The sequence below is a fragment of the Bubalus kerabau genome, chromosome 10 (genome assembly GCF_029407905.1).
Source record: "Bubalus kerabau isolate K-KA32 ecotype Philippines breed swamp buffalo chromosome 10, PCC_UOA_SB_1v2, whole genome shotgun sequence".
NCBI lineage: Eukaryota > Metazoa > Chordata > Mammalia > Artiodactyla > Bovidae > Bubalus > Bubalus kerabau.
Window position 1 is genome coordinate 51,851,601 of NC_073633.1, and position 25,283 is coordinate 51,876,883.

Genomic DNA, 25,283 nt, shown 5'->3' on the forward strand with positions numbered 1-25,283 from the left:
TCTGCCTTTCAAGATTCATAATAAAATGGTACTCTTGGGTTTTCAGTTTGTTGACAGTCTCACCTGTAATGACCCTCATCTTCATCTATCCTTGGCTATTCATAAGCACAGTTAGACCTGAATCTTACCATCACTTTTTTATCTGTTTTATCACTAGGGTCTCAAACTCAGAAATTTATTCCCATGACTATGACTTCCAATCCTTCCAGCTCTCCAAATGAACCTGCTCTCTGTCCTCAATGGAACCTTCATCCATGCCCATTGAGTCTTCTCAATTTTCCCAGGTCTTTTGGTTTCTAGTGGTTTCCTCTGGTTTTCTCTTCTAGGCTGAACTATATCATCAGTCGTTTCAAATATTTTGGTTGTGGTCTTTAGTGAGACCACATCTTTTGGTTCCTCACTGTTCTGAACTTACACTATACCAATCCATTAATCCTGAATAAACCTAGGTATCCTGTATCTACCAAGAAAGGCTGCAGGAATTCATATAGCAAAGCTGACTGCTATAAATTCATACTCTTGCTAAGGGTCTTTGCTGTTGTTCTCAAATCCTTTCTTCTTCTCCTGGGTACTCCCTGATATGTTGTTGCTGCTGTAGTCACTAAGTTGTGTCCGACGCTTTGCAGCCCCATGGGCTATAGCCTACCAGGCTCCTCTGTCCATGAAATTTCCCAGGCAAGAATACTGGAGTGGGTTGCCATTTCCTTCTCCAGGGGATCTTCCCAACCCAGGGATCGAACTTATGTCTCTTGCATTGGCAGGCAGATTCTTTACTACTGAGCCAGCAGGGACGCCCCACTCCCTGGTGTACTCTTCACAGTTGTGATTCCTGATCTCACCCTCAGCCCCCTATCCTACTTTAGGCTTAGTCAGCAGATAACTATATTCTTTGTTTTACTGAGAAGATTGAGACCATCCAAAGTGAGCTAGAAACTCCCATCTTCATCTTAAAATGCATTTACATCATCATGCCATCTATACAAAAAAATTCCTATTGTTTTCAAGAGTAATTCTACTACCTGCATCTTTGACCACCTCCTATCACCTCTACAACCTTGTTTCACCAGTTATACTTCCTAGACTGTAGTACCTCCTTGCAGTTTGCCCTGCAAGCAGAAGCCACAGATTGTGCCTCCTCCTTTTCCCAGCCATAAAAACCCCTCCAATGGTTATGAATGTAATGAGAATAAAACCCAAATTTCTCACAACGGTCTATGACACAGTCAAGGGCCTTCAGTAGAGGCAGGACTAACTCCCCAAGGGAAATTGTGAGAGGCATGTTTTTTAGCTGTCACAACTATTGGAGGGCTATTACTGAGACTTAGGGGGTAGGGGCCTAAGGGTCCTAAACGTCCTGTGGTGTACAGGAAAGCCCCACACCATGGTGCATTCTCCTATATCTATCTCCTGTGAGGTCAACCATCCTACCAGATGTTCATGTGAGCAAAAACAAAATCTGCTTATAACTAGTTGAGCCTAGAACCTCCTCCATTTTATATGCAAATACAAACTACTTTTGGCACATTTTTACTCTAAGATGAATTCTTGAGTGCAGCCTTAGTGAAAATTGAAGACCACACTGTATTTTGCTTAATACTTTAGCCAGAGTTTTAAGGACATGGGTTGAAGCACCAAATGCAATAAACCTGTACTGGTCTGCATTTACTTGTCACATTTAAAATAATTTTACATATTAAGTTGCAGTTGATTTTGTTACATCTTCACATGTTGTGGTAAGTAAATGTTATCATATTGAGACATCTATTATATACCATATTTATCTATTATATAATATTCCTTTTATTTCTTTTTTTTACATTTTAGTTAAGAGTATTGAATATAGGTTATATGATTTCCTATTTTCGTTTCACATAATAAGGGAAGTGTTAAAACATATGGTTAAAGTAAGGAGCAGTGGGTCTAATGGCACTGATCCTCACTGTCCAATATAATTTAGCCCTTGCTTACTTCTGGGACCTCATCAATTACAACATCTTGTCTTCCTTCATAGCTTTCCTTATTATTCATATTTCAATTCAACTGACATGGCCTAAAACCAATATATTTTAAATAGACCTTCCCTTAACAGCCTCTTCCTGTATATCCCACTGCTCTGTTCTATTTTCTTCAAGTCAATATAGGAGATTCTTCGTTTACATTTCTATAGAATGTAAGTTTCATAAGGGCAGGAATCGTATCTACCTGGTTCATTGATATTTCCCCCATCTAGAACAGTATTGGACATCCACTGAGTACTGTGAAATATGTTGAACACGTGAAAGCATCATTTGTTGGCCAAGCATGTAATGGAGACTCCTTGCAAGGCATGGAGAGAAAAGCAAAACCATACACTGTGGCTGCTCTCAAGGGCAAACAGTCTTGTTGGACAGTTCTTAAATTTTTGAGGACCATATGAATCGCCTGGAGATTTTGTTAAAACGCAGATTCCGCTTCAGTAGGTCTGGGGAGGGCCTCAAATCTTGCACTTCTAACAAGCTCCCAAGTGATACCAACATTGCTTCGATTAACAGGTTATGGGATGACTAGAAAGATGGATGCGAGGAATCCTGAGCACTAGTGAGAGCAAGACTTGTTGAAATGGTTCCTCACTCTGCTGGGGAGCAAAAGAGTTCAGTCTGACTGAAGCAGAGAGTGCTTCAAAAGGTGATGCCAGAGGAGTAGACATGGGACAGGGTACACGTCATAAAGGCCTTCCTTGCCATGATAGGAATTTTGACGCCTTCACCTTTAGTTCACAAAACGCTCTAGTTTTCTATATGCTAAGGAAAAACACACACACACACACTTTTTTTTTCCTTATCCTCGTTACAGCTTCCAGTTTCCAGTCTTTTCACTCTCAGTTCAGTTCAGTCGCTCAGTCATGCCCGATTCTTTGCGACCCCATGAATCGCAGCATGCCAGGCCTCCCTGTCCATCACCAACTCCCGGAGTTCACCATGTCCATCGAGTCAGTGATGCCATCCAGCCATCTCATTCTCTGTCATCCCCTTCTCCTCCTGCCCCAATCCCTCCTGGCATCAGGGTCTTTTCCAATGAGTCAACTCTTCCCATGAGGTGGCCAAAGTATTGGAGTTTCAGCTTCAACATCAGTCTTTCCAATGAATATTCAGGACTGATCTCCTTTAGAATGGACTGGTTGGATCTCCTTGCAGTCCAAGGGACTCTCAAGAGTCTTCTCCAACACTACAGTTCAAAACCATCAATTCTTCAGCGCTCAGCTTTCTTTATAGTCCAACTCTCACATCCATACATGACTACTGGAAAAATCATAGCCTTGACTAGAAGGACCTTTGTTGGCAAAGTAATGTCTCTGCTTTTTAATATGCTGTCTAGGTTGGTCATAACTTTCCTTCCAAGGAGTAAGCATCTTTTAATTTCACGGCTGCAATCACCATCTGCAGTGATTTTGGAGCCCCAAAAAATAAAGTCTGACACTGTTTCCACTGTTTCCCCATCTGTTTCCCATGAAGTGATGGGACCAGATGCCATGATCTTAGTTTTCTGAATGTTGAGCTTTAAAGCCAACTTTTTCACTCTCCGCTTTCACTTTTATCAAGAGGCTTTTTAGTTCCTCTTCATTTTCTGCCATAAGGGTGGTGTCATCTGCATATCTGAGGTTATTGATATTTCTCCCGGCAATCTTGATTCCAGCTTGTGCTTCTTCCAGCCCAGCGTTTCTCATGATGTACTACTCTGCATATAAGTTAAATAAGCAGGGTGGCAATATACAGCCTTGACGTACTCCTTTTCCTATTTGGAACCAGTGTGTTGTTTCCTGTCCAGTTCTAACTGTTGCTTCCTGACTTGCATATAGGTTTCTCAAGAGGCAGGTCAGATGGTCTGGTATTTCCATCTCTTTCAGAATTTTCCACAGTTTATTGTGACCACACAGTCAAAGGCTTTGGCATAGTCAATAAGGCAGAAATTGATATTTTTCTGGAACTCTCTTGCTTTTTCAATGATCCAGCGGATGTTGGCAATTTGATCTCTGGTTCCTCTGCCTTTTCAAAACCAGCTTGAACATCAGGAAATTCACGGTTCATGTATTGCTGAAGCCTGGCTTGAAGAATTTTGAGCATTACTTTCCTAGCATGTGAGATGAGTGCACTTGTGCGGTAGTTTGAGCATTCTTTGGCATTGCCTTTCTTTGGGATTGGAATGAAAACTGACCTTTCCCAGTCCTGTGGCCACTGCTGAGTTTTCCAAATTTGCTGGCATATTGAGTGCAGCACTTTCACAGCATCATCTTTCAGGATTTGAAATAGCTCAACTGGAATTCCATCACCTCCACTAGCTTTGTTGGTAGTGATGCTTTCTAAGGCCCCTTGACTTCACATTCCAGGATGTCTGGCACTCTCATGTATTGCCAAACTACACGAAACAGTCCACACCTGCTGTTTTCATGCACTCACCCTCTCCATTCATTCAGTTCCTTAGAAGGCTTCTGTTCCCTCATCTCTACAGCTCTCTTGTGTGTTATCAAAGATCTTCTAATTCCCCTCATTCTAGCTTCCCCTGTAGCTCTGTGACCCACCACATCACTGACACTCCCCACAGGCCACTTTGCTCTGTGCTCTCTCTTCTAGCTCTCAGTCCCATGATTCCCCAGATCCCTCCCATCACCAGGGGTTCCAGGGTCCCAGGTCTTCTTTTCTATAGGAATTAACTACAAAACTGCAGCTGTACCACAATCCCTGTTCCAAATTTACCACTGATTTTTCTATTAGCATTAATGAGTCTCAAATTTGTTTCTCAATGTTGTTTACCAGAATGAGTAGTGGGCCTCACCCTTTCCTTCAAAATTCATAACACTGAAGGATAGTGGGCACATAATTTGAAAAATGACTCTTTTTTCTGTCATGATTCTTCTATGTCTCCCAAAAGTCCAAGTCATAATATTGAGTGAAGCAGGAGTGACCACAGGTATATGCTCTGAAGATTAAAAAAGTCTACAGAGGATCTAAATATGCTCCCCCATGAGCCAATGATTTGATATATTGTCTTCTCATTGTGCAAAATGAACGTGTCCAGAAGTGATCTCTTCTGAACTTTCTCATATTTCTCCTCTCCATTAAGACCTTTCTTGCCTCTCTTGCCCTCAACTCTCTCACATTCAGTAATGACAAATCTCATCATCCAACCTTAGCTTTCTGTCTAATCTTTCTCCCTTCCTTTCATTTCTATAGCCACTCTTGTATTTAAGGTCCTTGTTACTTTTTGCCTGAATGCTGATTACACTTGTATTTCCAATCAAATTTCAAAAAAAAATCTCACATGATAGAATAATTAAAAATAGGTTTCTCAATGAAAAACATATTTGTTAGAGTGATCGCCAAGTTTGTAAACTAGGAGAGACCTACAAACCTATTTTGGTTAATAATCAGCTTTGCATTATACAACTTTTAATGAAGTGTTTCAAAGCACTTACATCAGGGCTGGAAATTAGGATGACTCCTCTTTTAAAATAAATTCTAAGCTTTAATCTTTTGATTCCTTTTTACAGAGGACAAATTAATGACTTCTCATGAAAATATTCTTGATCAGCTGAATAACTTCACTATTTCAAATTCTTAAGGGATTTCTGCACTAAAAGAATGGAATTATGGACACAAGTTCTTAAATTACTGGAATATCTTTGTAACTGAATAATTGATGGAATGATGCCAGATAACAAACAGTCATCCTGAAGAATCTCTATAGTTTCTGCACAACATTATAGTACTATAGAAATCTACATCTAGAAGCTTATAAATGCAAAATAATTTTAAATCCTTTTTAAATGCCTTTACAAATAATTATGCATCACTTTGTATTTTATTGCTTTAAGAAGTTAAAAAACCTATAGAATTAAACATGCATATTATACAAACCAATCTCACTCTAACATTTAGCATTAACATGGGCTGAACCTTCTACCAGATAGGCTAAAGGCATAAAAGAAAGCTTCACAAGGAACAATGCTTAATCTTAGAAGATACTTGAAAAAATAAAAATAATTAATAATAAAGACAATAAGAGAAGGAAAAGACCATACTTATACTGTCAAAATACAGCAAACACCTCAGAAAACATTTTATTTGATTTTGGTCTTATCCAATTATGAAAGAGATCTTTGTTGCAAGTATTATGCCAAACACAGAGAAAATATGAATGGTATCTAATAATAAGCTAATGCATTGACTAAGGATTCCCCCATCAACAGCGTCCTTCAGTGGCAAGAACATTCACTCTATTCCCCTGTGGGTTTTTGCTTAAAGGGTTATTTAGTTTACTTGCTTATACAGAGTATACTTGAAATACAGAATAAATGTATCTATTTGCATATACAGAATCAATGTTCCTATTCTTCAAGAAATCCCAGTTTTATTCAGGACAACAATGCACCCTGCTAAAAACGGATTTCTCTGCATTCCTTACAGCTGAATGTGGCCTGACACTAAAATTCTGGCCAAAGAAAAGTAGGTAGTGTTTTGGGGTGGGATTCTGGGAAAATATCTCAAATAGGTGACAGATACTGTGAGACACTATTTTAAAGACACACACACATTCACATAGAGAACTGATACAGATGATAAATATTTACTTCTGGGACACAGTAACTCTAAAAAGCCTAGGTCAAGATAATACAAACATATGTATGATTATACCAAGGGGTCAGTAGACTAGATAACAAAGCTGCAAACTTTTGCGCGAAATTTTATTTCTTGTAAAATTGTACAATAAAACAAATAGAAACATATGCAATTACTAAGTTTTACTTTAAGGTTTTTTGTTTTTTTTTTTAAACATACATCTTTGAGAAGATTTCTTTTACTCCCTGCATTTCCACTCGAACCTGGTGCCTCTAAGCCCTTTTGAAATAACTGTTACAAAAATAAAAAAGAATCAGAGTTGAGCTTTTAGAGGCCCAAATAGAAATTCTATCAAGTAAAATAAAAACAAAGAAAATGGACAGAACATTTTCCTCTGTAACATGTCTTTCTTCTTTTAGTGTCCTACTTTATTTCTGTAGCCCATTTAATCTACCTAAAAAGAATCACTTACTCCTTTAGCACCACTGGGCACAAGCAAAATCTAAAGAAAAACCCAGACCTGATGGAAACCGTTAATGGTAGAAACAGAAACCCGCTGCCTTTTCTCAAAGAATGGGCGATAAGATGAAATTAACTCACTGTCACATGCCATGTTTTGGTATTTGTGCATTACTTACTAAGAAAACAACAAACAACAGCTGACTTGCAGTCTGCACATTCATGGAGACTTAATTTTCAGTTGAGAAAAGAGGCTCAGTGATTCCCCCTTTTATAGAAGAGTAGGTATTTGTTATCAAATTCCTAGATTTAACTCAAAATAAGGTTATGCATCTATGCCAACACTACTAGAGAATCTTTTCTAGATTCAACTGACAACTTCAGGTGTTATTTTTTCCTATGTTTCCAGTAGAATATAATGTGGACCTAGACATAATAAGTATTGTCTGAAAACTAAGGTCATTTCCATCATTAGTGTCTACAAATAACAAATGCTGGAGAGGGTATGGAGAAAAGGGAACCCTCCTACACTGTTGGTGGGAATGTAAGTTAGTGTAGCCGCTATGGAGAAGAGTAAGGAGGTTCCTCAAAAGATTAAAAATAGAATTGCCATATGATCCAGTAATACCACTCTTTGGCATATACTTGGACTAAACCGTAATTCAAAAAGATACATGCACCTCTATGTTCACAGAAGCACTGTTTGCAATAGCCAAGACATGGAAACAATCTATATGTCCACTGACGAATAAATAAAGATGTGGTGTGTACACACACACATACACACACACACACACACACACACGATGTATACTCAGCCACAAAAAAAGAAATAATGTCATTTGTAGCAACATGGATGTAACTAGAGATTATCATACTAAGTAAGTCAGGAAGAGAAAGACAAATACCATATGATATCACTTATATATGGAATCTAAAATACTGCACACATGAACCGATCTACAAATCAGAAACAGACTCACAGACATAGAGAACAGGCTGTGGTTGCCAAAGGGGAGGTGAGAAGGCAGAGGGATGAACTGGGACCCTGGGGTTAGCTGATGCAAACTGTTACATTTAGAACAGATAAACAACAAGGTCCTACTAATACAGCACAGAGAAATATATCCAATCTCCTGGGATACACCATAATAGGAAAGAATATTAAATAAAGAATGTGTATAAATGAGCCTCTTTGCTATACAGCAGAAATTAGCACAACATTGTAAATCAACTACACTTCAATTAAAAAAAAAAAGAACAAAACAACAACAAAAAAACCTTACAGGTCACTTAAACTTATAATTCATTGCTTGCTGCTAATCTAATTTCTTTTAGGTGCAAAAAATCTCTTTCAGGCTGATTTGCAATGCATATTTGATCCTTTTAAATAAGCTGGTAATTTTAAAATGGTAATTTAACTAAATACAACAGAAAACTGAACAAAGCTAGTATGGGGAGATAAACCTACAAACCTCTACCATTTCATCCAGTCAAGTATCATTAAGTCATTCGTAAAGTGTGTTCTCTAATGGAAACTTAAAAGGTAAAAGTAACAGTTGATTTGTTAAATGTGTTGTGACCTTTCTAACCAACCAAATAATAAGAGTAAAATGGAAAACACCATAACTGTAAAACTCGAATTAGGCTTTAGTCACAAGATTTTCTTTCACTGCCTTTTTTATACATTACTACTAAAAATTATGACAAAATTTTAGCTTGATTATTTCAATAAAATGATTTTCAAAGTTTTACAGGGGAGAAAACTGGTATATACCACTTCAAATTATCATCACCAGTAAAGGAATACAATGAATTCATGTGACTTCTGAGAGACCTGACGACTAAATGTAACTTGCGATCCTAGATTAGATCCTGCACCAGAAAGAAAAATGTTTTTCTTTGTGTTATAAAGGACATTATTGGGGCAACTGATAAAATCTGACTAATGTGTGTAGATTTGATACAAGCATTATATTGATGTTAATTTCCTGAATGCCCTTAGTTTTAGAAAATACATATTTAAGTATTTATGGGTACCACTTAAGTATAAGGGGTAGCATATTGCCAACTGATTTCCAAATGGCTGAGAAAAAAATAACACAGAGACAGACAGATAAAGCAAATGTAGTAAAATAACTAACGTGGGGAATCTGGTTGAAGAGTATATGAAAATTCTTTGTACCAGTTTGTGTAACTTTTCTATAAGTGTAAGATAATTTCTAAATTTAAAAAATAATTAAAAATAATAAAAGGTAAATAAAACATTAACTAAAATATAAGGGATGATGGAAGATCAAATTATAGATAGCCATGATGGGTAAAATTTTAGTTTAATTATTCATGTGCTTAAATTATTATTGCTAACTTTTATCTAAGGACCTTGGACTACTTCATATATATATATATAAATATATATATGAAAAATAAAATACATTTTATTTTACTTACATTTTAGGTGGAAAAAGAGACATGAAGAAAAGCTCCCAAAATGTGGCAAGTTGATTATGGAATGGAGACAAGCAAAGCGTGACTTTAAATTGATAACATAGTGTGAAGATGCAATATAGCTAGACATACCAGAAGGTAATCATTTACCTTGCTCTATTGTAAATCACTGGCTCATTTTCCTCCTGCACAGTTGTCAGCATATCCAAGTCATGGAATATTTTCTGCATATAGTCCAAATACTTATACCCTGAAGCTCTTTCTACTATGGCTGCCAGTAGGGTATAGCCAAAAGTAGAATACAAAAACTGACTGCCTTGAGACGTCATTGCAAAGGGGGAAAAAAAAAGAAAGTGCTTCATTATTATTCAAAAACACGCAAAATATTTTTCTACTGAAAACTGGCATATTTTTAAAACTAGAATATTTTACTAACCATTTAGGTGAAGATCATGGATGATATATTAACAAATTTAGTCAACTTTGCAATGGCCCTGCTTATTTCATGTCTCAAACACAGGCATGTTAATAAAATGATCGATATATTTGTTAGTTTTTGTGTTTGTTTTTTGTTTTCTTCACCATGCCCCAGTCGGGATTGAACCCCTTGCCCCTTGCCATGTAAGGGTGGAGTCCTAACCACTGGATGTCTAGGGGATTTCCACAAACCACTTTTAAAATGAAAATGGAATACAAGGACATAAACCTACAATAAATTTAAAGATAAAGTGGTTTTGGCAGGCATCATACCAAAAAATACACAAAAAATTATTTTTATAGAGCAGCTTTTTGGGAAATAAAATTAAGCTGGGTTATGCTAATTTCTTTAAGAAATGAACGCATAAAACAACTTGAACAATTTAATTAAATACTAACAAAATACAAAAAATCAGCAATGCTTCATCATGCAAACTTTGGTCCAAATTTTATTTGGAGGGCTATTCCAACACCTTATTTTTTCCATGAATATCCTGATACTGAGAATCCATTAAATGTCTAGGTAGCCTCCAGTGAAGTTAAAGCGAACAACTAACTGCCTGAATGCTAGGCTTTGTTAAGAACTATAGACAACCAAGGCAGGCATGTAACAAAACCATAGTATCATCAACCACATTGAATGCACTCAGGATAGTATTATTTTGGAGTTTCTGAAAATTAATCATTCAATAATGATGATTTTGTAAAAAGAAGAAATTTAACACTCACCAGGTTTGAAGAACAAAGGGTCATTTTTAAATAATCTTAGAGATTCAATTGAATTTTCAAATTTTTCTTTCAAATATAATTCACCTTGTTCAAAATCATTCTTTTTCTTGCAAGGTTTTGAATTTCGGCCTTTGGTTTCATTATCTTGCTCTACCTTAGCTTTAGCAAAGTCATTCTTTTCGTTACTTTTGCCTCCTTTTTCTTTTAACTCTTTTTCTTGGTCAGATTCCATCATCCCTTTCATCATCTTTAAGGCTTTATAAGCTTTCTCTTCTTTCACCTTTTTCATGTCCTTTTCATAATGACGAATTCCACTTAAATGGGAAATCAATAATCTTGTTGTGACAGACACCTAACAGTAAAAACATGAAAATTCAACTACGGTATTAAACTGCGTAATAAAAAGTCAGTAGCCCTGGAATAATGTTTCAGCAATATTTTCCATTTTAAGCTGCTGCTATCATGTACACATCTTTAGCCTCAAATTTTAGAAAAATATCCAATCAGTCATTACAAGGAGAAAATAAAACTTTAATCCATTAACAAAATTTAAAAACAAATCAAAGAATCTTATGAAACCTTTTAAACCACTTAGACGTCATTAGAAAAACGAACTATGAGCTTCATTACCTTTTCACCTTCATATTCTTTTTCTGGGAATTCAGGAACATAATGTTGTACTGGAATATCAAGATCCAGTTTCCCTGCTTCCCACAGTTTGGCAATAGCAACCATGGTGAGGCTTTTGCTGATACTGGCAATTCTCATAACTGTCTCTGGCTTGCATGGTACGCGGTTCTCAACGTCAGCATAACCTAAACCTTTGGGAGAAAAAAGCAAAAAGTCATAATAGGTCTCATGGTCAAAGGAGTCTTCAAAAATGGAAATAATACTATCTTAAAACATTCTATGTGCTTATCAAAAGAAAAAGCTATTCCACTTGCATAATTAATCAAAACTGAACATATAAGGGATGAGTCTTAGCAATAGACAACTGTAGGCCTAACAATTTAACCTTATAATAAGACTGAAATTGTACCCTGTGCAAAACAGTAATGTTATGATTCAGTTACTAATGCTTAGCTTATCTAAACAATTTGGTTATTCCATATTTTAAATAAATTACATTCTTTAAGGAAAACATCATTATTCTTCAGATTATATTTATTCTTGATTTTTTAGTGAGTTTATACAAAATCCCTTAAAATGATTAATAAAACAAATGTGAAAAGATGCCTCAGAAAACCAATCAAGCTAATCATCAATTAAATCCAGCTGCAGGTCAGAAGAAAACTAATGTACTCATGGGGTCGCAAAGAGTCAGACATGACTGACTGAACAACAACTAGTTTAAATAAAGTTCCTTCTAATCTCTGAGCCACCAGGGAAGCCCAGAAAATATTTTAAGTTTGGTTTCATCTTTTGTAGGATAAAAGTGTGGCAATCTAAGATATATAAAGAACTTAGATCTGAAAAGAATGAAAAGGTATAATTATTTTCACCTGTAAATGTAGATTATGCAGAAAAATACTTGCATAAAAACAAAGCCCTCACCTACAGAGCTAACATTTATATAATTTTTATTATAATACCTTTCATAAATGTTGGTTGGGCTATGCTTAAACTTGGATAAAGAATCATTTTTTCTTTAAATTCAAAACCTTACTGCTCCTAACAACTTCTGAAAGTACTCCTTCCTTTAAACGATGTCTGAAACAACATTTCCTAAAAGCTGGGTTTCTAAAAACCTGCTGTGATGAGTTAGACCAATTTGTGCACAATGGAAAAGTAAATCAAATTACAAAATTCTTTGATAAAAGTATCACAGAATGACTAGAAATCTATCTTCCCAAGTTGCTAGCTTTTTTCTGAAAATATAGCTGACACCCCTGTACAGTCAAAAACAACAAATAAAGTAGATTGTAAACTCATTGAGGAAAAGGAAACATGTATATCCCCAGTTCTTAGTACTGTGCATTTTACACAACAGAGGACTCAATAAATTGACTGAATAAAAAAAGAAAACCACTACATTCTGATATTTTATTTAATCATAAGGGTTATCTACAAACGTGCAGTTAACAGACTGTTTTATACACAACTTTGAAAGCAACAAATTCAGTCTTTTAAGAAAGTGGGGGTAGAAACAAGCCATCTTTAAGACTCCAATTTATTCATCAGTCATATTTTAAACCTTGCTATTCTATTCCAACACAGTATGAAGTCCAATTCTTTATTCTGTTAGACACTTTTCTCTAAAGTATGTATTCCACTTCATGTTCAAGATTTTATTCACCGACTGGCAGAAAACAAGCCAATAAATAAAGCTATTCTGAGCCTACCTTCTGACCAGACTTCTTTTCCATCTACAGAGACTCCAACTACGATGCCCGGTGCGCCCACCTCATCCTAAAAGCCAAGGGGAAAACACAGTTCAGGACGACCCAGAGCGATGGAATGGGGAGGGAGGAGGGAGGAGGGTTCAGGATGGGGAACACATATATACCTGTGGCGGATTCATTTTGATATTTGGCAAAACTAATACAATTATGTAAAGTTTAAAAATAAAATAAAATTAAAAAAAAAAAAAAGAGCACAGCTCAAAGACAGGCCGAAATCCGCCGCAGGTCCGCCAGCGCCTTCCTCGAGGGCTTCTCTCGGCCCCGCCCCACCACGCCCCCTCAGCCCGGGCCCCGCCCACCTCGGCTCCGGCCTGCCGGGCGCTAACGGTGAGGGGGTGTGCCTGCTGGGCACCCTGAGGGGGAAGGGGCGGTCCCCGAGGCGGACCTTGACCTCCGCCCCGACTGGGGCAACCTCCCAACAGCTTCTGACCACGGCCGGGAGAACTGGAAACGGGAAGTCTTTCTCGCCACCAGCCGGCATCCCGCCGCACGGGATGGGGTCCGCTCGCCCCGAAGGATAACCACCAAGGGGCCTCATTATTCCGGGGTGACGCCGGGGGTGGGGCGCCGCGTTCCCGGCTGTCTACGCCCCCGATCGCTCCACCTTGATCCTGTGCAGGAGGTCGCGGCTGCTGTCGATGGCTCTGGCGAAGTGCCTGGCGTGCGGCGGCGCCGGGGTCTGCGGAGACCACGGGGCGAGGGGCTGTTCCTGCGCCTGCAGCGGCTCGGCCTGAGGCGGCGCCTCAGGGTCTGGGGCCGCGGCAGGTGGCGCCGGGGATGCGCCCCTCAGCCCGCCAGCCAGCTTAACCCCAAGTGCCAGCCCCAGCCCCAGTCCGAGGCCCCCGACCCACCCGGGGCCGAGTGGCGGCAGCCCGGCTCGCTGATGAGCCGCACGCCGCCCACAGCCCCAGGCGCAGCCCCCGGTGGTCGCGGGTCTGGCCGTCACGGCTGACAGGAGCCGGTACATGGTGTCTCTGGCGAGCCGGCGGCTTCAGAGCTCCCACAGGCCGGGCTGGCGGCTGAGGCTCAAGGAAGGGATGGGAGGGAGGGGGCGGGATGGGGGCGGTGACTGCGCTCAGACCCTAGCAGTCAAGGCACGATGGGCGGAGCGCCGATAGCATCGAGCCCTTCTTCTTTTCCTTTTTTAACTTTGTCCTGTGTCTTTCTCGATATTTCTTCATCTTTCTCTGTCCCCTCCAGTTTCCCCACGTCTGCCTCCTCTTAGATCCGCTGTCGCCTCCTCAGAGAAGCGTTCGTAGGCCCCGTCCCTAGGAGCTCTCTCCACACCTTGAGCCCCAATACGCACATCTTCCCTTCAGTTCAGTTCAGTCGCTCAGTCGCCGCCAGGCCTCCCTGTCCATCACCAACTCCCGGAGTTCACCCAAATTCATGTCCATCTAGTCGGTGATCCCATCCAGCCATCTCATCCTCTGTCATCCCCTTCTCCTCCTGCCCCCAATCCCTCCCAGCATCAGTCTTTTCCAATGAGTCAACTCTTTGCATGAGGTGGCAAAATACTGGAGTTTCAGCTTTAGCATCATTCCTTCCAAAGAACACCCAGGGCTGATCTCCTTTAGAATGGACTGGTTGGATCTCCTTGCAGTCCAAGGGACTCTCAAGAGTCTTCTCCAACACCACACTTCAAAAGCATCAATTCTTCAGCGCTCAGCTTTCTTCACAGTCCAACTCTCACATCCATACAGGACTACTGGAAAAACCATAGCCTTGACTAGACGGACCTTTGTTGGCAAAGTAATGTCTCTGCTTTTGAATATGCTATCTAGGTTGGTCATAACTTTCAATAACACTTAACACTTTGTTTCACTCAACTAATCTGATTTCTTACCAGGCCAACTTACTTTAGATCTTCAGCTCCTGCAACAGCACTTGGCACACAGCAGCAGCTCAGTAGGCAGCTCCTTTCCCCAGGACCCTTTTCCTCTCGTCATGTCTATTCTTTATGTCTCATTTCAGCTTCTTCCGTTTCTCTGAGGCTCTTTAAAATCTCTTACTTCTGAAAGTCTAGCTTCACACCACATCAAACATATAACGATATTGTTGTATCTAGGCCTCCACTCCAGGACTCTTTCTTGCCTGGAAAATCCCATGGACGGAGGAGCCTGGTTGGCTGCAGTCCATGGGGTCGCTACGAGTTGGACACACTGAGCGACTTCATTTTCACGCATTGGAGAAGGAAATGGCAACCCATTCCAGTATTCTTGCCTGGAGAATCCCAGAGACGGGGGAGCCTGGTGGGCTGCTGTCTACAGAGTCACACAGAGTCGGACATGACTGAAGTGACTTAGCAGCAGCAGCAGGCCTCATATTAAAAAATATATATGCTGTTAAAAATTCTGTGAATAAAATTTGCACTTAAAACTTTTAATCCAAAAGTATCATGTAATTTGTAGTCAGCTATGATCTCTGACAGTTGTAGATGATCAGAGGTTCTTGTGAAATAAGAAACCTAACCTCAGGTTACCATAATATGTAAAAGGTGTATAATCCTAACTGAACAGTTAATGAGATGTTAATTTTGAAGATAATTAAGCATTCATTACTTCAGGATATATAATTATCTTTCATATATTACATATTATATATAGTATATTAAAAATATTGTAGTATTTTTTAAGATAAAAATATTTAATATTATGTATTAAATCAAATTATTTAAATAATAAATATATTTATATATTTCCCAAGGATTTCTGAACGCTTGTAAACCTTAACACTGGGGCAGCCTACACAATGTATAAAATGAGCCTGTCTTTACTTACACGTGGAATTTGTAGAGAGAATTCACAGACTTGATAAGCTATTGTCAAGAGAAAAAGTTGTGAACATCTTGGAAAAGTGAAAGTGTTAGTCGCTCAGTCATGTCTGACTCTGCGACCCCATGAACTGCAGCCCGCTAGGCTCCTCTGTCCATGGAATTCTCCAGTTAAGAATACTGGAGTGGGTTGCCATTTCCTTCTCCATGGAGCTTCCTGACCCAGGGATCAAACCTGGGTCTCCTGCATTGCAGGCAGATTCTTCACCATCTGAACCACCAGGGAAGCCCAAACATCTAGAGCTATTATTTAATTTTAAGGAAAAGGCAATAATGGTAACCACATCTAGTCAGAAGATCCTGGAGCTAAATAATTATACAGTGATGGGCTGTTTATAAAGCCTACAACCCTGAAGAGACCAGGTTATCCTAGGACCCAAAGGTTTTTGCAGTGAAATTCACTGAGGACCCTGGAGCACCACCTGCTGTTAGAGTGGACAGGGTGTACTCTGGCACCATGGTATTGGAGGTTCCTGTTATAGGGGACTCCACTACTCCAAGCACATCTCAGTGAGAGAGAAAAGTATAAAGAATGTAAAAGACAGCCAATAGTGGTTACAATAAATTCTCATTTTATCATTCTTTTAAAAACTATACTATATATGTTATGCACTCTTCACCTCTCCTTGAATCAGAAGCACAGAGCCATATAGAGAGCAAAAGCCAAGATCCTCATGGACTTCTACCATTTTAGAAGTAGGGAGAGGCCACTCAAAGTATGGCTTCTGTGAAGGTAATGAAGAATAGATGTTCTCCATGAAAATCAAGGGCATGGGGTCCCTAAGAGTCGGACACGACTGAGCGACTTCACTTTCACTTTTCACTTTCATGCATTGGAGAAGGAAATGGCAACCCACTCCAGTGTTCTTACCTGGAGAATCCCAGGGACAGAGGAGCCTGTTGGGCTGCCATCTATGGGGTCGCACAGAGTTGGACACGACTGACGCGACTTAGCAGCAGCAGCAGCAGGAGGCAACTTAATCAAGCAGCTGGCAGACATGGTGGCAGGACTTTTACTATCACTTTGAGCCAGGAGCCTAGAGCTCCAATATTTCAGCTGTCTCTGGATTGGGAGCCACAAAAACCAAATATAAGAAAAGTAAACCTGGAGACGGAAAAGGAGTGGGATGACAGGAAAAGGAGAGGACGGCAAAAGAAGAAGGAAATTTTTCCACTAAAAGTAAACCTGCAAACCAAATTTCTGAAACACATAAGGAAAATATTTTTAAGAAAGACTGGCACCAAAATCAGTGATCAAGGAGTGAAATCAGCTCAGGCAAATGAAAGCATTAAAATAATCTACAGGAAAAGAGAAAAAAGGGGAGACCTCTTTGGTGGTCCAGTGGATAAGAATTTGCCTTCCAATGCAGGAGACATAGGTTTGATCCCTAGTCAGGGAACTAAGGAGAAGGCAATGGCACCCCACTCCAGTACTCTTGCCTGGAAAATCCCACGGATGAAGGAGCCTGGTAGGCTGCAGTCCAGGGGGTCGCTGAGAGTTGGGCATGACTGAGAGACTTCACTTTCACTTTTCACTTTCATGCATTGGAGAAGGAAATGGCAACCCACTCCAGTGTTCTTGCCTGGAGAATCCCAGGGACAGGGGAGCCTGGTGGGCTGCCGTCTATGGGATCGCACAGAGTTGGACACGACTGACGTGACTTAGCAGCAGCAGCAGCAGGGAACTAAGATCCCCCATGCTGTGGGGCAACTAAACCCACTGACTGCAACTGCTGAGCCCACATGCCACAACTAGAGAGAAGCCCGATGCTACAAGGGAAGCTCCTGCATGCTGCAACTAAGACCTGACACAGCCAGGTAAAAATACTTAAATTAAAAGAAAGAAAATAAGCCATTCACTGGTTAAACATGGATTAATAGAAAACAAAAGTGCTTTACAAAGAATTCTCAGAGAAATGAATTATAATATTCACAAACAAACAAGGAATTATGAAATAAGTGAAACAAGAACATAAGATGAAAAAGAACTTATTAGAAATCATAAAAATAAAAAATCATGAGAGCTTTAGAAAGAGTATCTCTTCCTGAGCTGGAGGTACACATTTGATGAGCTGTCTCTATCCGAGGTCAATTTTTGTTTTTCCTCTAGTGTTTATTTTTGCAGGCTAATTGTCTCCAGATGCTATTCTTCCTATCTCAAGGTTTCCAGGTCTCAAACTGGCTCTAAGAACTGGATATAGTACTCAAGAATCTACCAGTAAAGTGAGACCATCAGTTCCCATTGTCTGGACATTCTTACCAGTTGTCTCACAGCATTTGTTCATTATGAATTTGTTGTCAGCAATCAAGTCTTTATATAAACCAGGTAGTCAAACCCAGCTTCTCTTCCATAATCAGGTACTTGCAAGATTGACTTAATATGTATCTTTATTGACCTCTGTTTTATTGGTTTTGACTTTGTAGTTCTGGGTATTATTTTTCGTCTAAATTATGGCAAAATAAACCTTTTGGCTCTCATGTTATCTGCAAACATGGTATAGGCAAACTTTCTAATTCAAAAATACTGAAAAAGGCTCGACCTTAGAATCCACTAGTACACCAATGGAAACTTCTCTTCAGGAGATCAGAGGTCCACTAGCCAGTACTCTTTTGATGTGGTTGTTCAAACAATTGGGAGCTCATCATTGCTATTCTGTGAGCCACTACTGTGTGGTATCCTGAAGATAATGCTTCTGTTTCCTCCTCTTTTTTCCCCTCTTCTGAATGTTTCTCATTGTACTCTTGACCTCAGGTTCACTAAAAGCTTTTTGCAAGCCCTATTTTACTCATGCAACACATATTTATGGGTATCTGCTCTTTGCCAAAGTTGATACTGAGATTACAATGGTGATGAGAAGAGACACAGTCTCAGCCCTCCTGAAACTCACAGGCTGGAGGGTAAGGCAGTCATCAGTCATATAAACACAAAAATAAAGGTAAAATCCCAGCTACATTAAGTGCCGTGTAGGAGAAATGCAGTGTGTTCAGAGTTTATAAGGGTGAAATTTCATCTAGTCTGGGAGATTTGGCTTTCCCGATTAAGTGAAATTAGATCTAAAACGTTAAAGTTAAATAGAAATTAACTTGGTTGAATATGGGCAGAAAGAAAGAGGAAGTGTTCCATGCACAGGGATCAGTAAGTACAAAGGCCACGTGGTGGGAGAGAGGAGGTTTCATGGAAGGAAGTAAAAGATAACCATGGAAACTGGCATGGAGAACTAAGGAAAGTGAGGTGAGGGGTAAGGCTGCAGAATGACCACTCAGGATCTTCTCTCTCTCCCCCCGTCACTGTCTTCGAAAAAGGAATACTCTTCTAGAGCAGCGTCTTGTCCTGCACTAGCACATACTCTAATAAGTAGTATTATGAGATACTATTTATTTTCTTGGTTTAACATTTCAGGTTTACTTCATCCATATTCTGTGCTTTGGTCATAAGTATTGTTATTAATCAGCTTCCTGTTCCATCTTCCAAACCCAAGAATTACTGAGTTACTTCCTCCTTCACACTGATACTTTCTTTTTCACATTTGTTCCTCATACTATCTGGTTTAAAAGTTTTGTTTCAGTTGGTTTTTCTTTTACCCCTTAAATTTTCTATAAGGATACACTTTGGTTTTTTTTTAAGTGTTTTTTTTAAAAAATTATTTATTTATCTATGACTGTGCTGGGTCTTCGTTGCTGTACGTGGGCCCTCTTCAGCTGTGGCGAGCGGGGCTACTCTCCAGTTGCAGTGTGCAGGCTTCTCATTGCAGTGGTTTCTCTGGTTGCGGAGCACGGGCTCTAAGCACATGGGCTCAGTAGTTGTGTCGCATGGGCTCAGTAGTTGTGGCGCACAGACTTAGTTGTCCCTCGGTATGTGGGAATCTTCCTGGACCAGGGACCGAACCCGAGTTCCCTGCATTGGCAGGCAGATTCTTTACCACTAAGCCACCAGGGACACCCTGAGCATATATCCACTTTGGATGGTAGCTGGGGAGTATCTATTAGCTATTAATCATGCTTATAATTCATGACCCAGCAACACCATTTTTAGGTTATATATTCTAGAGCAGTGACTTCCCAAGTATGGCCCTAGCATTATTAGCATTGCCTGAGAACTTGTTAGAAATGCAAATGCTCAAGTCCCACTCACATCAGTTTAAAATCCCACCAGCTGATACTGATACAAGCTAAAGTTTGAAAAAAAAACTACTCTAAAGAAATACCTGCATACATTGTATGAGATAACTTTCACTGTTAGAGCAAGTATTCATTTAGCTCACAGGTCTCCAGGTTGGCAGCGTGCACTGAACTCAGCTAGGCAGGTTCTGATCTCCTCTGGCTCCACCCGGTGCTGAGATAGCTGGGGGCTGGCTGGTGTAGGATGCTCTAGGCTGACACAGCTCAGCTCTGTTCCATGTGGTCTCTCTTTCACCAACATGCTGGTCTGGGTTTGTGCATTCACCTGGTGCTTGGACAAAGCTCCAAGAGATAGAAAGCAGAAGCATTCAAGACCTCTTGAGGTCTAGGCTTGCAATTGGCACACTGACATGCCTTCCACTGGCTGAATTAAGTCCAAGGTCATCCTAGTTTCAAGTGGAGGAGAAAAGGACTTTATCTTTTGGGAAGAGCTGCAAAATCACATTGCAAAGTGTGTGGATACAAGGAGGGTGGAGATTGTGGCTTTTTTTTTTTTTTGCCATTTTCTACATGTGTGCATATAGAAACAACATAAGGCTGTTTATTGCAGCATTTTTGATGATAACAAAACAATGAAAACAATATAAGTATCCTTCAGTAAGGAGGTGGGCAAATTATGGCACATACATACCAAAGCATCCTATGTATTCACTGAAAGGAATGAGCTAGGTCTCTTTCTAGGTCAACAAGAAAAAATAAAAAACTTTTTTCTTTTTTAATGAAAAAAGGAAACTGAAGAGCAATTTGTAAGGCTAATACCATTCATATATTTTTTAAACTTATACAATATTACATATTTCTGGTAGGGTACACATGTTTGTGGAAATATTAGCAAGGTATATACATCTAACTTACACCAGTGACTATTCTTGGAGAGTGGAAAAGGAGGCAGTAATTCAAAGTGGTAGTCAGAGAGGATATTAGTTTTATCTGTTAGGTTCTCATGTAAAAAATACATTTATATGTATTCTGTGAAATTAAAAAACTTAAATTTCACTAGAAGCTCATTTCTGGATGAGTCTCTTCTTGACAATGTTCTTTCAGGTCGTTATGAAGATTCTGTCATTCACTCAATCACATTTAGTGAAGCCTGGAAGGCAATGGCACCCCACTCCAGTACTCTTGCCTGGAAAATCCCATGGACGGAGGAGCCTGGAAGGCTGCAGTCCAGGGGGTCGCTAAGGATTAGACATGACTGAGCGACTTCACTTTCACTTTTCACTTTCATGCATTGGAGAAGGAAATGGCAACTCACTCCAGTGTTCTTGCCTGGAGAATCCCAGGGACAGGGGAGCCTGGTGGGCTGCCGTCTATGGGGTCGCACAGAGTCAGACACGACTGAAGCGACTTAGCAGCAGCAGCTGTGTTCTATGCACTGTACTAGTTGCTAAGAGTGCTCAATCCTTTACCAAGTTCCCAACATTTTAGTCTCTAAGTCCTACAGTTTCTGACCCATATCTTCAAAGTCTCTAGCAAGAAATTTCAGGCTGTTTTTTCTTACTGCATCATGGAGTTCCTTGTTTACCAGAGAAAAGGGCAGTGGTTGGTGGGACTTAACCAATTTGGATCCGAGAACATGCACACCTCCCAGTGGACCTCCTCATGATCCAACCGGTGGATGCAGGGCCCACATACTGTGTCAGCATTGTCATTCTTGTCCATCCCATCCCTATACTCTCACAAAACCTGTTCTCAGGGAGCTTGCTTCAGAAACTTTTACTGAGCAGAAGACAGAAGTCCATGAGCCTGTGTACTTGTTACAAGAGATGGGATGACAGGTAAATCCTTACCCAAGGTAGGCCAGATAAGATTTTTTGTACCAGAACTGTGTAACTGTGGTACAGAAATTCTGGTCAGTCTTTCTTGAGTAGTTGGGCTGGCAGATTCAGGAGGACCAGATAGCTATCTTTTCCCTCATGCACTGAGAAATAGAGAAAACTTGTGTGCAAAGAGGAGTTTCTTTGTTAGTTAGACAATTGAGAATAGGAGCTGCTTTAGTTTGATGGCTCAGCTTCCAGCTTACCATGACTCTCAGTGTTGGGGGGATGTCTACAGGAATTCCTTTAAAATTTCCAAAAATCTCCCCAATTCTTTCTTTCATTTTCCTTTTTCCCCAAAATTAGTCTGATGGGTTTCTGTTAACTTTTAATCAAAGAATCCTTTACTACAGCACCAACCATCACAGAGCATGTCTCCTACATGAGGTGGCAACCTATTCCTTCATGCCAGGACCTGCAAATCTATCTTTGGAATCAAGATACACACCATTCTTCTGAATGTCTGGAACAACACCCTGTATGGAGAAAGTCTTATACAAGGGAATTGCTTTGACAGTTTAGAATTTCATATTAGCTTCCTCTGCTTTGACATTTTTCTACTTCTAAATAATATATAGGCCAAAGACGAACCTCAAGAAAAATTTTAAAAATACATTCAAGTGAACAAAAGTGAAATATATATATCAAAATTTTTGGAACAGAGATAAAGTTGTGCTGACAGGGAAATTTATAGAACTACTCCCTATAAATCAGGAGCTGCTATACTTAAAGAAAGAGTCAATGTATCAAATCAATAATCTAAGCACCTACCTAGAAAAAGAAGAGCAAAAGAAGCCCAAATCATCAGAAGAAAGGGAATAATAAAGAATATATATCAATGACATTGAAAATAAAAAATGAGAGAGAGAAAATTAATTAAAAAAGGCCTGGCTCTTTGAAAACATCAACAAAGTTGACACAATTTACCCAAAGCATAATTTGAATAAAGATCCCCTGGAGAAGGGAATGGCTACCCACTCCAGTATTCTTGCCTGGGAAATCCCATGGAAGAGCAGCCTGATGGGCTACAGTCCATGGGGTTGCAAAGAGTCAGACACACCTGAATGACTAACGAACTACTGTTAGGATAATAGTTATAGTGCAGTATTTTATAGTTTTATAAGGTAGTATTTAACTTATAATTTAAATACTCTCCCAAGCAAAATATCCAAGCCCAGATAGTTTCACTGGAGAGTTCTACTGAGTGTTTAAATAAGAATTAGCCCCAATTCTATAGAATCCTTTTCAGAAAATAGAAGAGAAGGGAATTCATTTTATATAGTAGTACAACTTTGACCAACCTAGACAGCATATTAAAAAGCAGAGACATTACATTGCCAACAAAGGTCCATCTAGTCAAAGCTCTGGTTTTTCCAGTAGTCATGTATGGATGTGAGAGTTGGACTATAAAGAAAGCTGAGCACCGAAGAATTTATGTTTCTGAACTGTGGCATTGGAGAAGACTCTTGAGAGTCCCTTGGACTGCAAGGAGATCCAACCAGTCCATCCTAAAGGAAATCAGTCCTGAATATTCACTGGAAGGACTGATGTTGAAGCTGAAACTCCAATACTTTGGCCACCTGATGCGAAGAGCCGACTCATTGGAAAAGACCCTGATGCTGCGAAACATTGAAGGTGGGAGGAGAAGGGGACGACAGAGGATGAGATGGTTGGATGGCATCACTGACTCAATGGACATGAGTTTGAGTAAGCTCTGGGAGTTGGTGATGCATACAGAAGCCTGGCATGCTGCAGTTCATGGGGTCACAAAGAGTCAGACACAACTGAGTGACTGAACTGAACAACCTTGATATCAAAACTAGACAAAAGTACTACAGAAATTATAGCACAATATCCCTTAGGGAAATGGATACAAAAACTTCTAACAAAACATATCAAATAAAATTCAGCAATATGTAAAAGGAAATATACTCCATGACCAAATGAGATTTACTCCAAGGATTCAAGGTTATTTAAAAAAACTCAACATGGAACTATCATAAGACCTAGTATTTACAATTTTGAGCATTTAGCTCAGAGAAATAGGACTTATATTCAGACAAAAGCCTGTGCATGAATATTTATACCACCTGTGTTCATAATAGTCCAAATGTCCTTCAAACAGGTGAATAGTTAAAAATATATATACAAACAAAAAAACCCTGGGTACATCCATACTATGGATTACTACTCAGCCAAAAAAGGAACAAACTATTGATACACACAACAATCTGGATGAATCTCCAGAGAATTTTGCAGAGTGATAACAGCAATTCCCTAAGGCACAGGTCTGTATGATTCCATTTATATAACATCCTTGAAATGACAAAAGTAAAGAAATGGAGAACGGATTAGAGTTTGCCAAGGATTAAGGAGGGGGTAGAAGTGAGAGGGAAGTAGATGTTGCTTTAAAAGGGCAACATGAGAGCTTCTTGCAGTGAAGGAGCTTTTCTATTTTTTCACTGCATCAATTGTCAGTATCCTGGTTGTGATTAATGTAGTACAGTTTTGCAAGACTGTTACCAAGCGGAAATTGAGAAAGAAGTACATAAGACCTTTCTGTCTTATTTTTCAGAATTGCATGTGAATCTACAGTTATCTCAAAATAAAAAAGCTTATTTAAAAGTAAAAGAAAAAAATACAAAAATTTTTCTAAAACAGTAAAAGGTGTGTTAGGAACCAGGATGAATTTTTTGAAACTCAATCATATCTATCCCCCATGTGAAATGCTTTAAACCTCCCTTTACCAACAGGAGAAAGTCCAGACTCCTGTGGTTAGGCATGTGGATAACTATTGAGAAAAACTATTTTTTTCCTTGGGGGGAAAAATTCCACAAGAGTGAACCACATTTTCTCCCCAGCCAAGATGGTAGCCAGACCTCTGGTCCTGAAGGTCTGGGCTTTCCTTACACCGCCAGGAGGTAGTTAACACCTATAACTGGTCCTCTGAGAGGTCTCAAACCAACGAAGCATAAACAGAGAAGGGTTTGTCTTTCCTAGCTATCTAATTTGCTCAGCCATATCCCTTTCCTACAGGGTATAAAGGAACTTTAATGACATCTTTTCTTGGTCCAAAACCTTCTAAGCCTTACCTAGCTATAAAAGTAGTGTGTTTCCTAGGGAATATTCAGTTGTATTAGATACTTTTTCCTCTGCCAAGTCCATTTTAATGCCCTCTCTCCTGGAGTTGGACAGGGTGCCTCTTGCATGGAGGCCCTGGCAGGGCTTGAATAGCAGTTGAGCAGTTTGTTGTTTTTTAACCAAGTTGTCTGCTTGCTTTCTTTCATCTCCTGGTTCCTTTCCTTCTAGTCCTTCAGGCCCAAACCCAGTGTCAGGAGCAGGTGTG

At 39.7% G+C, this 25,283-nt stretch overlaps 1 protein-coding gene across 2 annotated transcripts in view; it reads right to left on the bottom strand.

Moving 5' to 3' along the window:
• Nucleotides 1–14,138, bottom strand: part of LACTB (lactamase beta) — a 104,409-nt gene extending 90,271 nt beyond the window's left edge. Inside the window, exons 1-5 of one of the 2 annotated variants that reach the window (XM_055537719.1) lie at nucleotides 13,713–14,138; nucleotides 13,049–13,115; nucleotides 11,337–11,527; nucleotides 10,707–11,058; nucleotides 9,651–9,816 (exon numbers count right to left, since the gene is read on the bottom strand). In XM_055537719.1, coding sequence (XP_055393694.1) covers nucleotides 9,651–9,816; nucleotides 10,707–11,058; nucleotides 11,337–11,527; nucleotides 13,049–13,115; nucleotides 13,713–14,075 — 1,139 coding nt within the window. In that variant the 5' untranslated portion in view covers nucleotides 14,076–14,138. The remainder of the gene's footprint in view (nucleotides 1–9,650; nucleotides 9,817–10,706; nucleotides 11,059–11,336; nucleotides 11,528–13,048; nucleotides 13,116–13,712) is intronic. The other variant, XM_055537720.1, reaches the window with a different exon arrangement.
• Nucleotides 14,139–25,283: the final 11,145 nt, after the last annotated feature.